Source organism: Syngnathoides biaculeatus, chromosome 20 (assembly GCF_019802595.1).
Source record: "Syngnathoides biaculeatus isolate LvHL_M chromosome 20, ASM1980259v1, whole genome shotgun sequence".
NCBI classification, from domain to species: Eukaryota; Metazoa; Chordata; class Actinopteri; order Syngnathiformes; family Syngnathidae; genus Syngnathoides; species Syngnathoides biaculeatus.
The window spans coordinates 15,333,204-15,347,053 of record NC_084659.1 but is presented as its reverse complement, the minus strand read 5'-3'; the positions used below and the strand labels follow the sequence as shown (position 1 = coordinate 15,347,053).

The following is a 13,850-nucleotide window of genomic DNA, read 5'->3' as shown; positions in this document are numbered from 1 at the left end:
CAAGTGGGCAAGTTAACTTGTTAGCTCGGGGGCTAGCGAGCGTAGAAAAAAAGCAAACATTCGGTAAAATGTTTCTGTTATGTTGGGACCCATACACGACAACACAAAGCATGGAGGTAACAGATTACATGCCGAGAGGAGCTATCGCTAGCGCATTAGCTTGCTAGTTCCTTAGCTCGCGGCTAGCTGCAAGTAGCTATCTGCTATACCTTAACAATTAAGTACTAAAGTATTCTCAGTCCTTGCATATTTTCAGCACATCCATTGTCACTTCAAACGTATTTAATGTATTTAGCAAGAAAAATGAGGATGTCTTCAGAGTCCCTTTAAGGGAAGCAATGGTAGCTTTTGCTTCAAGCGATGCTAGCTGAAGCCGAAATTCAATGATTTTCCTCTTTAACACGAACCAAAGCTGCATTGTCATGAAAACATCGAACACGCGTCACATTTGTCGACAAGCAAATGTCATTTCCATCATGGTGGTCATGGATTACATGCCTGCAGTGGGACAGGCTAGCGCAATAGCTTGCTAGTTCCTTAGCACGCAGCTACTAGCTACTGACAGTTAGCTTCTACTAGCTGTCCGCTATACCTTAACAAATAAGTACTAAATTGGTCTCAGTCCTAGCATGTTTTCAGCACATCCACTTCAAACGTATTTAATGTATTAAGCAACAAAAATGAGGATGTCTTCAGAGTCCCTTTAAGGGGAGCAATGGTAGCTTTTGCTTTAAGCGGTGCGAGCTAAAGCTGAAATTCAATGATTTTCCTCTTTAACACAAACCAAATCTGCATTGGCATGAAAACATCTATCACACGTCACATTTGACGACAAGAAAATGTCATGTCCATCATGGTGGTCACGGATTACATGCCTGCAGTGGGACAGGCTACCTCAATAGCTTGCTAGTTCCTTAGCACCTGGCTGCTAGCTGCCGACGGCTAGCTGCTCATAGCTGCCGGCTATACCTTAACAATTAAGCACGAAATTGGTCACAGTTCTTGCATGTTTTCAGCACTTCCACTGTCACGGAAAATTGTTTTTTTTTAATGTATTTAGGAACAAAAGAAATGAGGATGTCTTTAGAGTCCCTTAAAGGTAAACATTGCTGACTTTTGCTTTAAGCGATGCTCGCTGAAGACGAAATTGAGTGGTTTCCCTCTTTAACCCAAATTGCCATGAAAACATCTATCAAGCGTCACATTTGACAAGCGAATGTCGTCCCCAATCATGCATTAAAAAAAAGATTGAAAAACAGATGCAATCAAAATCATTCTCTCTTAACTAGCGTGTTGACAAAAATTACACATTTTCATTAATTCATATTTCAAATGGCACCTTTGTTTCACATATTCCTGTTCCCTTGAAAGCCTTTTTTTTTTTGCACATGCTGACTCCACAAAATAGATTCAAACCTGGTTTTCCTGACTTTGAGGCAGACATATCAACCACTGTTCCACCGGGCACCCCCGATAGTAATAAATTCATGTTACATAAAAAAATATATAGATCATGGGGATCATCCAATGAACCATATTGAGGGAAAAAAAATGGAAACTTTCTTTTTATTATTATTATTATTATTATTATTTTTGGGAAAAAAAGCAACAGGTTACACAGTTAACTTTCAGCAAAATGCAATCCTAACTGAAACTGTACTCACACTCGGAACTCCAAAAAATATAAATAAAAGACTCACTTACTGACACGCCATCTATCATTTACAAAAAGGAACAGAGTAATTGTTTTTTTTTTCTTTTAAAAAATGACCACAGGAGAGAGAGAGAGAGAGAGAGAGAGAGAGAGAGAGAGAGAGAGAGAAGAGAGCGAGAAAAAAATTGAAAACAATCATTAGAGAGCAAATGTCGGGAAAGTAGAAACAAGACTGTGTGCCTTAAATGTCCCCCTCTTTTTTGTCTTTTTTTGCTTCATTTTTTTTTATTTTTTTTTTCATTTTTATTTTTTTTTTACAAATTGTGCAAGATATCATACTAAGGCTCTGGTCTCGAAGTGACTGTTTAATGCACTCGCGCACACACAACACAAATACGCACTCGTCGCCTGTGCTCTGGGCACGCGGTGGGCGGAGTTTAAAAAAAAAAGTGGACCAGCTTTTTTAAAAAATCGACATGCACTTCATGTGATTAAAAATGAAATCACCCCCCCCCCACAACCCTCCCCTTGCATCCAAGGAATGAGTAAGGAGTGCGTTGAATGAGCCGAGATGACAATAGCATTGTAACCATTAAGGCAAGAACACCCGGAGTGGCATCGGTAACAATATGATACATGGATATGATGACACATTAATCTTCAAATGTCTTTTTTTTTAAAGCACACGTTTTTTCCCAAAACTTCTTTTTCAAAGAAACATCAGCATCCCCCCCCCCCTTCCCCCCACTGTAAAAGGTGATATGAAACTAACAATGGCAGACACTATTAAGTGACGTATGGAGAAAACTACAAGGAATCAGTCCTAGTTGAAATAAAAAATAATAATAAATTACACGTCAAAAAATGCCCTTCCCCCCATTTTTAAGCCCCACCAATCCCACCCCTTGTTAAAAAAAAAAAGTTACCACTTACATTAAAACCATCTTATCCTCAGGTGATGGTTTAATTCCAACACGTTTGCCTTACTTACAGCGGTTTTTGTGTGTGTAGTCTGTTGCAAATTAAAGCATTCATCGTTTCGTTTGGAGAGAGAGGAAAAAAAAAGCAGGAAGAGGGGGTGAAAAAAAGTGTTGTCTTTGCGACCCGAAAATCTTTACATCTTCTTTTTTTTTGTAGTGCAACTCTGAAAAAATGTAAAACATTTCCAGTGATTCCTTGAGAGGTATCATTTCTTTGTTGAATTCATTTTTTTCTCTCGTTTTCTTGTATTTCACACTTCACAGAATAATGCATCTTGAAGAAAAAAAAAATCCAAAGCGTTGTCTTTTTTTTTTCTTTTTTTGTTTTGTTTTGAATTTTTGCTTCTCTGCACGGGCACTGGCCTTCTGCGCGATATGAAACAACAAGGGGCCAGCTACAACGCCCTGTTGTACTCCTTCGGCCTCCTTTCTTTCCGGGTGCAATCACCTACGGTGATTGGCTGCTGGAAAGGAGGGATGAGGGGAAGGAAAGCCAGCAGAGAGAGAGAGAGTGGGAGAGAAGGAAAGAGAGCTGTACAAGAGGAAAAAACCCAAATTGATGCGATCAATCGAGGTGGGGGGGGGTGCCGGAACGAAGGTGAGGGAGAGCGGTTAAAAACCTTCATATAACGCAGTAGGGTTCCCTCGGTAACCTGGATTTTCGGCAGTAGAGGAGCGTGGTGCTGAAGCAGCGCCGCAACTCCCTGTTGGAGAAGATGCAGATGAACGGGTTGACCCCGGCCTGGGCAAAGCTCATCCACACGGCGGCCGTCAGGTAGCCCGCGGGCACCACGGGGCCCCTGGCGAACACCCGCCAGTAGCAGGCCACCAGATAAGGCCCCCAGAGCGCCAGGAAGAAAAAGGTCATGATGTAGAACATCCTACTAATCCTCTTCTCCGTTTTGAACTCGTCCAAGACCAGGAGACGCCTGCGGCCCGCCGCGTTGCTGTTCTGCCGGATTCCCAGCAGGGTGGGCGGAGTCGGGCCTCGACCGAACCCGGCCAGCCAGTTGGCGGCCGCCTGGCCGCTGGCCCCGGGCCCGTGGAAGGTCCAGTTCTGGCTGACGGCCGGCACGAACTGGACCGGCTTCATTTTTCGCCGGTCGTGGACGAAGAAGATGAGCTTGAGGTAAACCAGCTGCGTGGCCAGGAGGATGAGCGCCAGGAGGAGCATGAAGCCCAGCGAGTCGTTGGCCCGGAAGGAGCGGTGCTGGAAGGTGCACTGGTCCTCCTCCTGGATGAACGAGTACGTGCCCACGTCGAGCACGGGCGGGAAGGCCATGGCCACCGACAGCGTCCACACCATGCAGATGACGGCCAGGCACGTCCAGAAGGTCAGCCTCTTGGTGTAGAAGCGGTGGTGAGCGATGGCCAGGTAGCGCGTGACGCTCACGCAGAAGAGCATGAACGCCGTGTGGAAACAGGAGAGGACGCCCAGGAAGGCGATCACCTTGCACGTCAGCGTGCCGTAGCTCCACGCCGAGCCATTCTTGACCGAGGTGAACACGAAGGGGAAGCAGATGGCCGAGCGCAGGATGTCGGAGGCGCACAGGTCCAGCAGGAAGTAGTAAGGCGCTCGGTGCAGGCTCTTGTCTTTGACCAGCAGGATGGAGATCAGGAGGTTCCCGACCACGCCGACGCCGATGATGAAGCCCAGGGAGGTCAGTTTGAGGAAGGTGGCGAGAGGAGAGACATTCTGCAAGATGGTGTGGTCCCCTGCATGGCTATAGTTCGCCATAGATGGAGGAGGGATCATAAAGATACGCGGGGGACGGCTTCAGCCCAGTATCATGATCTGGAGGAGGGGGAGGCGACGACGGCGGCGGCGGCGGCGGGGGGAGGCGCGAGATCCATTGGGCTGCGGCGGCGGGCTTTGAGGAGCTTTCCGGGCATGTAGGCGACCTCTCCTCTAAGGCATCCTTTGTTCCTTTGTCTCATCACACCTAAGGAAATCAAAACGAGGGGAAGAGAGAAGAAGAAGAAGAAGAAAAAATGGATCATCCGCCGATCAGCCACTCAGCCGCCGCAATGTCTCCAACAGCACCGTCCCGTTCGATTTAACTGCATTCATTTCGTCTAAACAGCCCCTTTGCCACACTTTTTTTTTGTGTGTGTCTATTAAATTCATCCTTTTTGGCACTTCAGCTGAATGCCCAACGGAGGGAATGTCTCAAAAGCAACATTATCATCATTAATATTATTTTTCACGTATTTTCAAAGCACCCCCCCCCCACCACCACCAACAACCCCCTTCCCCCATTCCCCTCCAAATAAACTAAAATGCTCGCGATCACACCCTAGCTACAGCATGCACGCTATAGGATGCAAAAAATATTAAATTAAAAAAAAAAATGAAAACGCATGAAGCAATCATCGCGTTCGTGCTGTCACGCACTGAGTCCGCTTACTTACCCGAATCAACCTGCTCATATTTGACACAATTAGCACAAAAATGCCCTATAAAAGCATATTTGCTGCCGACGAAAGCACACCGAGCACGTCCGCCTTTTCATAATCGGGCATTTCTATGTTTTCAACAATGTTGCGTGTGTCGAGCGGTGTACTTACGGTTTATTTATATTTAAAAAATCCCCCCCCCCAAAAAAAAAACACAACTCCTTCGATTGCCAAACGCAGCAAAGCGGCAGTGTCGGACGAAGAAGCAAATCCCAGTGTTTGGTCACTGCTCAGATCAAACACAACAGCGTCGACGAGAGCAAAATCATGTCAAAAATCTTCCAAGAAAAAAAAAATGAAGGAAAAAAAAAAATAAAAAGAGGGCGATCACTGGCGATCGATCCAAAAACCGTACCTGTTGGTAAAGGGTCCGTTTTCACACACACTCACACACACACACACACACACCCTGGAGGTTGTTTCGTCGTGCTTTGTCGCTGGGGTTTAAAAAAAATATATATTTATTTCAAATTCCCGATTGTTGCCTGCTCCCATTTTTTCCACCACGGCGAATATCATACAGTAAACGGGGAGCAGTGCGCATGCGCCCTGCATCCCTATTTGTGATCCAAGGCGCGTTCTTTCTCTTGTTGCAGCAGCAGCAGCAGCAGCTCTCATCCACTCAACTGTGGTTCTGCTGCCCTGTACAAACCATTACTTAAATATGCGTATTCATATATATTTATTCATATAATATTTACATGACAATGACATGCATACTGGGCACTTATTAGGGCGTCAAAACATCATATTCCGTTTAAAAAGCTCCATTTTCCCGTCTAGTCCAGTTAGTTTTTGAAATTAAGGTACACAACTCTACCGTTAATAATCATCCCTCCGTCCGTCACCTTAGCCACTTATCCTCACAAGGGTCGCGTCTACCGCCACGACTTGTTTGGCACAAAGTGGACGAGCCTCGCATGACTTGCAAGTGTACCTCAGGATGTTTTGTCGATTTATAGAATGATGTAAACAAGCTCATTTAAACTCGAATTGTGCGAGGTCTGTAAAATCCATCCATCCCTTTTCTTAGCTGCTTATCCTCACAAGGGTCGCGGGGAGTGCCGGAGCCTATCCCAGTGTCAACGGGTAGGAGGTGCGATACAGTTTCAGTTCCTATTTGGTAATGCAAAAAGTGTTTAAAATTTCTCATTATCATTTGTGATATATGATCATTTGAAATTTTGGGATAAATTTTCATCAGAATCATGGAATTTGACACAGATGATTTGCCTTCGCGGGCCACATAAAATCATGTGACAGGCCGGATCTAGCCCCTGGACCTCGAGTTTGGCACCTTGTTTTACAGTATCCATTAATCCATCCATCCATTTTCTTAGCCGCTTATCCTCACAAGGGTCGCGGGGACTGCCAGAGCCTATACCAGCTGTCAACGGGTAGGACGCGGGGTACACCTTGTACTGGTTGCCATTTCAAGGTTTCAGTTCATATTTGGTCATAAAAAAAATGCTTAAAATATCTCAATGTTATCATTTATTATACATGATAATATTATAATATATATTACACATTTTCGTCAGAATCATGGAATTTGAGACATGATTTGCCTTCGGGGGCCACGTAAAACCATGTGGTGGGCCGTATCTGGCCCCCGGGCCTCGAGCTTGACACCTTCTTTTACAGTATCCATCAATGCATTTTCTTTGCCGCTTATCCCCACAAGGGTCACGGGGAGTGCCGGAGCCTATCCTTACTCCCCGACACTGTACAGATATACACAGTACTTACCACAAAAAAGGTGAAAAATTGCAATATTATATTGACATTACTGGCATTAAGGGGAATAATAAGCAGAGTTGGTAGCTATAGCGCTTATGTGGGTGAAGCGAGGCTGACAAGTTGACGTGAGGTAGAAGGCATCCGACGTACGGTAAATGCATAATTGACAAAGCGCTTTCCTCGCAGTTGTTCACTCGTCCTTGGCGGCATGACAAATTCATACAATTGGTTTGCCCAAGCATGCAGCAGTCATGTTGCAAGCGTGTATGACAATGTGCTCCCCCCCCCCCCCCTTTCTATGTCGATTGTGAACCGTGTTACTGTTGGCGGGCGACGGCATTTTCAATGGACTTCCTTCATTTTGATTTTATGACACGCGAGTTCTTCAGGGGAGCATCGTCTGCCTCGCAGTTTTGAGGCCAGCGGTTCCAGTCCCAGTACCGACGTAGTAATTGGATCTTTTCAAGGCTTCCTCCTGCATTACAGAAAAAAACAATTGATTCATGTTGTGTGAATTGAAAACTATAAATTGTCATACCGGTGAATGTGAGTGTGGATGCTTGCCTGTAATTGGCTGTCACCCAACCATGTGGTACCCGACCTCTCACCCAAATTCAATCGGGATTGGCTCCAATAAATACAAGCAGAAATTAAAAATAAATTAATATAAATGTCCGTCGGTTATACTCTATGGGAAGTTGTCTACCATATTTTAAGAATTTCTACACAGGCAATATAAATACACAGGTAAAACAGTTATAGATGTGTTGTTGATGTCATATTTTGGAAGCATTTTATGCTACGCTATTACTACATGAAAAAAATTATAGCTTCATTTGACAGAATCGCCAAGTCACGTGGATGGGAAAACAATCGCGTCACAGATTAGTCAGAACGCCATGTTTTTATTTTGATAGGAGTAGTGATTTTTCTCACAATTGGCAAACATTTAGCAACGAAGATGAGAAAATAAAAAAATAAACAACTTGAGCAGAATACATTTATATAGAAGCAACGACAGTGATTGGTCCTTTTTTTTTTTTTAAACAGCAGTGTAACTTGTTATTCAGTCCTACTTCCGGACTTTCGGTTCTTCTTCTCCCAAGACCTCCTTCCGGTCACGCGCTCACTCCTGTTCATGACTGTCAAGTTTCAGTCAAACTTTGTCCCCAAAAAACATCCAAAAAGGACGGAGATTATGGTCGAATACGTGTATAAACTATTCCAAGCCAGGTGTTGACTGGTAAAGAGAAAGGACAAGGGTGGGAACTGTTGCTCTTTCCTCATAGAAGTCTGTTCCGCTTCCGTGCGTACCAGCCCAGGCAGGCGCAGAAGCCCACCATGGCGACGACAGTCCCCAGGAGCAGAGCCACAGCGTCGCCCGCATCGTACGCGGCCACCGGGGGGATCGCGTGGAGGAAGGTCAGGCTGGTAAGCGCCGTCGCATAGCGTGGAAGTTGCTTTTTGGCTGTCATGTTTCGAGCTCTCGAGCAAGTGCGACCGGTGCTTCCGGGAAAGCTGCTATACGTGCATACGTCAAAGAAGGGTGGGACTTCCGGTAAGAGCAGCCAATAGCAATGTAGATATTTCTGTATCACGCTACCTAAAATTAATAATATATATTGAAATAATCCTGGATTGCAAGTAGCATAATAACTGCAAATCACTGCGAAGAAGTATATGTGCAACTGAATTGTATAAATCTGTGACCTTAGTTTGACTTTAATTCGTCTAATTTCAAATTAATGACGTGTTCCTTTTCAAATATAAATTAGAATTAATTAATTAATAATAAATATAAATCCAGATAAAATGACGTTGCAGGTATCTATAATTGGAATTATAACTTCTCAAAATGATGCAGATATCTCAAACTTGAAATTACAAAAGCACTTCATTTTCGGTTTCACGGGACTAAAATGTAGTGATAAAATAATAATAAAATAAAAATTTCTCATTTTCCTAAAAAAAAATAATAGTGTAATGAAATAATGTTTCTACAATGCATTTGAATCACGTGCAACCAATTTCCATGTTCAAATTAAATAACTTCTCTTTTTTTTTTTAATTTTCTGAAAAAAATGTGAATTATCTGTGATTCTGATTTGAGTCGCCAAAAAAAAAAAAGAATTATAGATATCTCTATCTGTCATTTTGACTAATGACAATTCTGGTGCAGATATCGTGGATGAAAATTTCAACTCATCAAAATGTAATTATAACAAGTCAGATCAACGTTGATATCTACAAACTTGTTTCCAGATAGCAAATAGAGCTTAGCTTTTAAATGTTAAAGTCCCACTGACATCCCGATATACATTGTAAAATAGATATTGTTATGAAAATTACAAATAATATTATTCACTTCGATGTCTGTTTGAAAAAATAAATATGAGCAGAGAGCGGACTTGACATCCCAGTGGCAGCCATATTGCCTGCTACGTCATTTACAGATGTCCCACTGGGACATTCGCCATTGAAAACACGTTTTCCGATTTTTCCGATGCCCCTTCTGACACGGAAGCTCTTTTCGAAGAAGAGAACACCTCACAATCGAGTGAGGTGACCGGGGCAATGTTACCCTACCCTCGTTTCGAGCCATATTTAGATGATATGCGGATCACTTCTAACAACAGACTCCCCGACAGTATGGATGACAGCAAGGAGCAATCACTCACGTTAGAAAAATGTCCGAGTGTGGTCAGTCATGCCCGCAGATAAAGTTGCGGGTGTGATTAGGCTCAAGACCTTAAAATAACTTACTGGATTAATATTACATAACTGTAAATTTAAAAGAAAATAAGCAAATACATAATTAAAATGGAAAACTAAAATTTCAAACTCAGAAATAATTTACAAATTCAACTCATATTAGTAGAACATGATATAAAACGGTATTTAAATTTTTTTCATCAGTAAAATTTCTTGATCTGACAAACTTTATCTGAAGAAAAGTTTGACATGGCTCATTATGTCGATGACTTTCGACGTAAATGCGCTCGCAGTACTTGAAGCAGCTCTGAACTTGCGCTTTCGGCCGAACTTCCGTCCATGTTCAGTACGGTTAACTTGCGTTTCCTGTTTCCTGGTGAATACCGATTGTTTTGGAGCAGGCTTGTTTATTTAACAACGTTTACGAAATAAACACATAAATTAATGTCAAGACCACACAAAATAAGCGGGGTTTTTCAATATCTATTTTTTTCTACTTGTAACAAATTGTATGCGTTTGATTTTTTTGTGCTCAACTGTGCACATCAAAGGTGAGTGACTGAAGTAGCGTACTTAGGAGGACCCATGCGCGGCCAAACCAACTCCCCGCCTGATCCACCTCTCCGGCTGCGGCAGTGTTGTTCATCGCCGCCGCCGTCGTCCCCCCCAACTATTATTTTTTTTCATAGTTCCATTCTCAGCTACCTGTCATTTGGAACCTACAAAGCTCTCGTCCCTTGTACCCGTGCAATCCATTTTTCACGACGAACCGGGTCTTTGGGAAAAGTGTGAAGAGTGAATCCGTCCTCCCGCGTGTTCGAGCAATATCCAGCAATACGACGAGCCGGCATTTTGGCTAACACGAAGGAACAATGAGTGAACTTCCCACAGGTAAAACTGGTACAAACACACGAACCCGCCTGATTGGGTGTCTGTTCACTTCCTGCTTCTTCTCCAAAACAAATCCCTCGAGAGGATTTTCATGGCGGGAGTTACAAAAAGCCATATACGTGAAAATCATGTTCCGGCTGCCTTTTTTAAATAATTAAGAAGATGTTAAATATCATAATTTTCGTGTCAGGGGGACTTTAAGAGCGCTATCCAAATATTCAGACCCACAAAACCTGGGCAAACGATGCCGTGTACTCGAAAGCGGATCCTTGCCGATCCTTCAAATGCTAATCAGTCCGTTGTTTAAATGTGAGTTTGAAGACAATTCCACGCAGTGACTCATCAGTGATTGAAGTCATCTTTGTTGCACAGCAGAGTAGTAACCGTCCATCTGGGTGTGTTTACTTCAAGAGCAACTATGTTGTCATTAAATCCCCCAAATTTAATGAGGGCGTCTGGCGGGAACCGTAACCCCCGCGCAGGCAATATTGCGCAGCTGTTGTCTACCTCCCATTTCATGAGAAATTGTCAGTCGTCTTCCACGTACAAGGTCGTAATATTTGTGATCACGGCGTGCGCGGACATACTTCCATTCATCAGAGAATAAATTTACCTTTCCTTGCGTTCCGAATATGATGGTTCAGCCCCCCCCCCCTTTTCATTTCGGCCGCCTTGCTCTCAGAGTGGAGCTTTTCCCAAAACTGATGGATGCCCGCGGAGTCAAACCGAACGAGCGTTTACTCAATGTGATCAAGTTTCCTTCAGATGAACACTGATGCGTACCCTGCATCAAGTCGAGCCGACGGCGGAGTGCCTCGCAGCGACTCGCGCCCGCGTGTGTGCGAGCGCAATATATGCAACGGGGGGATTGATAGCTCATCACATTTCATTTCATAGTGTAAATGTCACCCCCCTGTGCCTTGCCGTGATGAAAACAATCATGCGGTTGGTTTATCATCTGTACTGCACTGTTTTGCGGAAGTGCCCGATGCACACACACACACACATAACTGCAAAAGTAAAAAATAGAAAAGCAATTTCACTTTTACAGATATGATGCAAGATGGCTTTTTTCTTGTTTGCATACATGTGATTTGTATCCGTGCTGACGTTTCTATCGCGCTATGCTCCGCACACAGTTGCTTGACCGTATTATTACCATGTTATTACTGTATTGTTACCGTAAATGTGATAAGATCGACGCTAACTTCACTGGTGGTGGTAAGAGCCCTCGTGTAGCAAGTCCTGCGAGTTAAAGTGCTTTTCCATTAGTGTGCTACTTGTCCTTTTTATTTAGCCTGGCAATCGTATATGAAGTAGTGTGAGGAAACCTTTGTGTGTAAGTGAAAGATTTTTAAGGAGAACCCACAGTGGATTTTGGATGGTAGGGCAAAGGGAAACTTTGTCATGTAACTTTGTTCATGTAAGCAACCCATTAAAGGGGAAATCCAGTGTTTTGCATGAACAATGTATACAATATGTAATGTAATACGTATTCTATTATGACAATGTAATGTTAAATCCTCTTTCATTTAATAGTGTTTTGAGAAGATTTTTATCGACAATTAAGAATTTTTGGGGGCGCTGCCATTTTCGCGAGTCACATGAGTTACGTGCGTGGATGTGACGTGTAAGGTGCTGCAATAAAGGCTCGATTACATGGGACACCATTTATGCCCAGCGCTGATTTCTCGGATTTATCCCCATCCGATGAAGAAATAGCAGTATCGGTTGATTGGGAAGACGGAGGAAGGCTGCCATACAGATGTGAAGCTGTGGCTGTAAATAATGTTGAATATTCGGATGGTTCTTCGGGCGGAATGATGTGGAGTCTGACTACTCTGAGGGCTACGCGTGGGATGTAAGTGCGTAAACAAAAGCCCCCTGGAGCTCCGGGCCAGCAGACGCGGATGGTTCTTCGGACAGGAATGACGTGGAGTCTGACGAGCTTCGGCCTCCGGCGCAGGGTGTAAGCCGAAGCTTAGACGCCGAAGCTCCGTGGAGGCCGTTAGCCGAGCTTCGGCGTAAGGCGGAGGTCGTTAGCTGGAGCTTGGCGGAGGCCTTTAGCCGAGCTTCGGCATTCGGCGGATCGTCAGTCTCCGCGTCATTCCCGTCCGTAGAACCATCTGCGTCTGGCGGCCCGGAGCTCCAGGGGCCTTTTGTTTACGCACTTACATCCCGCATAGACCTCCGAGTAGTCAGACTCTGGCGTCATTCTGCCCGAAGAACCATGCGAATATTCAACATTATTTACATATATATAGTATTTTTCCGTCTTCCCGATCAACCGATACTGCTATTTCTTCATCAGATGAGGATAAATCCGAGAAATCAGCGCTCGGCACAATGTAATCGAGTCTTTGGTGCGGCACCTTACACTTCACATCCGCGTACGTAAGTCATGTGACTCGCGAAAATGGCAGCGCCCCCGAAAATTCGTAATTGTCGATAAAAATCTTCTCAAAACTAATAAATAAGAGAGGATTCAACATCACATTGTCAAAATAGAGTACATATTACATGACCTATTGGATACATTGTTGATGCAAAACACTGGATTTCCCTTTAAGCAATGATCTGGGCCATTTTTGCCTGTTCTTGAGCTTCCAGAGACCCAACAAAGAAAGACAAGTCATCAAAATTTGGATAATGCCTGACAGTGCATCGAACTGCGGGCATAACAAGTACCGGTGGAATATGCACTTTTTTTCTGCACGGCCTCCGAGAACAGCGACTGCTCCGAGATGTCAGTTCCGTTTACTTATGAAGTCGTACCAGAGCATTCTCTGCAATTGAGCCGTCAGCTGCCGCCAGTCGGGGGAAATTAACGAGGCCGTTGATTGCACTGTTGGTAATTACAGATTGCAGCAGGAGGTGCGCTGTCAAGCCTCGGAGATATTTTCGAGCTTTTGCATCCGTCCCCCCCCCTCAGCCAGGTCAAGGAATTCTCAGCAGAGGACGCACTCTCTGCCGGTCGCACAGTGGATACAGATAAGAGTTCCCCTCTTGCAAGTGATTCCGACATTGTGCCAGAATTTGTGTAAAACCATCACGACAGAAGTCGGCTCTCGCGTGCCGCCAGATGACCAGTCGCACATACCAATGAGCCGGCATCAATCCAGTTTGCAGGGAAAGTGCAGGGGAACGAGCCAAGTCCCCTGTTCTCCTAGCATGCATTAAAACACAACTGATCTTCTATAGTCGGAGGGACAACGTGCCAGAGTTTATGGTTAGGGACTCTCTGTTGCTCCTGTTTGTCGGAAAATGTCATAACCAGAACGCTAGGGCGGACCCAAATGCACGACTCGGTAGGCAGGGAGGCAGTTAAAGGAAGATCTTTATTCGTTCCAAGGTCGTAAGCAGGAGAGTCAGTCAGAGTGAGCAGCAGTATCAAGAGCGTCAAGCTTATGGTGTTG

The 13,850-nt window shown here is 44.3% G+C and overlaps 2 protein-coding genes across 2 annotated transcripts; both read right to left on the bottom strand.

The window, feature by feature from the left end:
• Window positions 1-3,228: 3,228 nt before the first annotated feature.
• gpr85 (G protein-coupled receptor 85) lies at window positions 3,229-4,390 on the bottom strand. Its single transcript, XM_061807106.1, has one exon. The coding sequence runs from the start codon at window positions 4,388-4,390 to the stop codon at window positions 3,257-3,259; it is 1,134 nt and encodes a 377-aa protein (XP_061663090.1). The 3' UTR covers window positions 3,229-3,256.
• Window positions 4,391-7,716: 3,326 nt separating this feature from the next.
• Window positions 7,717-8,383, bottom strand: LOC133493467 (small integral membrane protein 30-like). The gene has a single exon (XM_061806836.1). It carries the CDS (start codon window positions 8,304-8,306, stop codon window positions 8,115-8,117), a length of 192 nt encoding a protein of 63 aa, XP_061662820.1. The 5' UTR covers window positions 8,307-8,383; the 3' UTR covers window positions 7,717-8,114.
• Window positions 8,384-13,850: the final 5,467 nt, after the last annotated feature.

Bases quoted from the DNA above. Each gene is read 5' to 3' on its own strand.
- gpr85 (XM_061807106.1), bottom strand. From the start codon at position 4,390: ATGATCCCTCCTCCATCTATGGCGAACTATAGCCATGCAGGGGACCAC.
- LOC133493467 (XM_061806836.1), bottom strand. From the start codon at position 8,306: ATGACAGCCAAAAAGCAACTTCCACGCTATGCGACGGCGCTTACCAGC.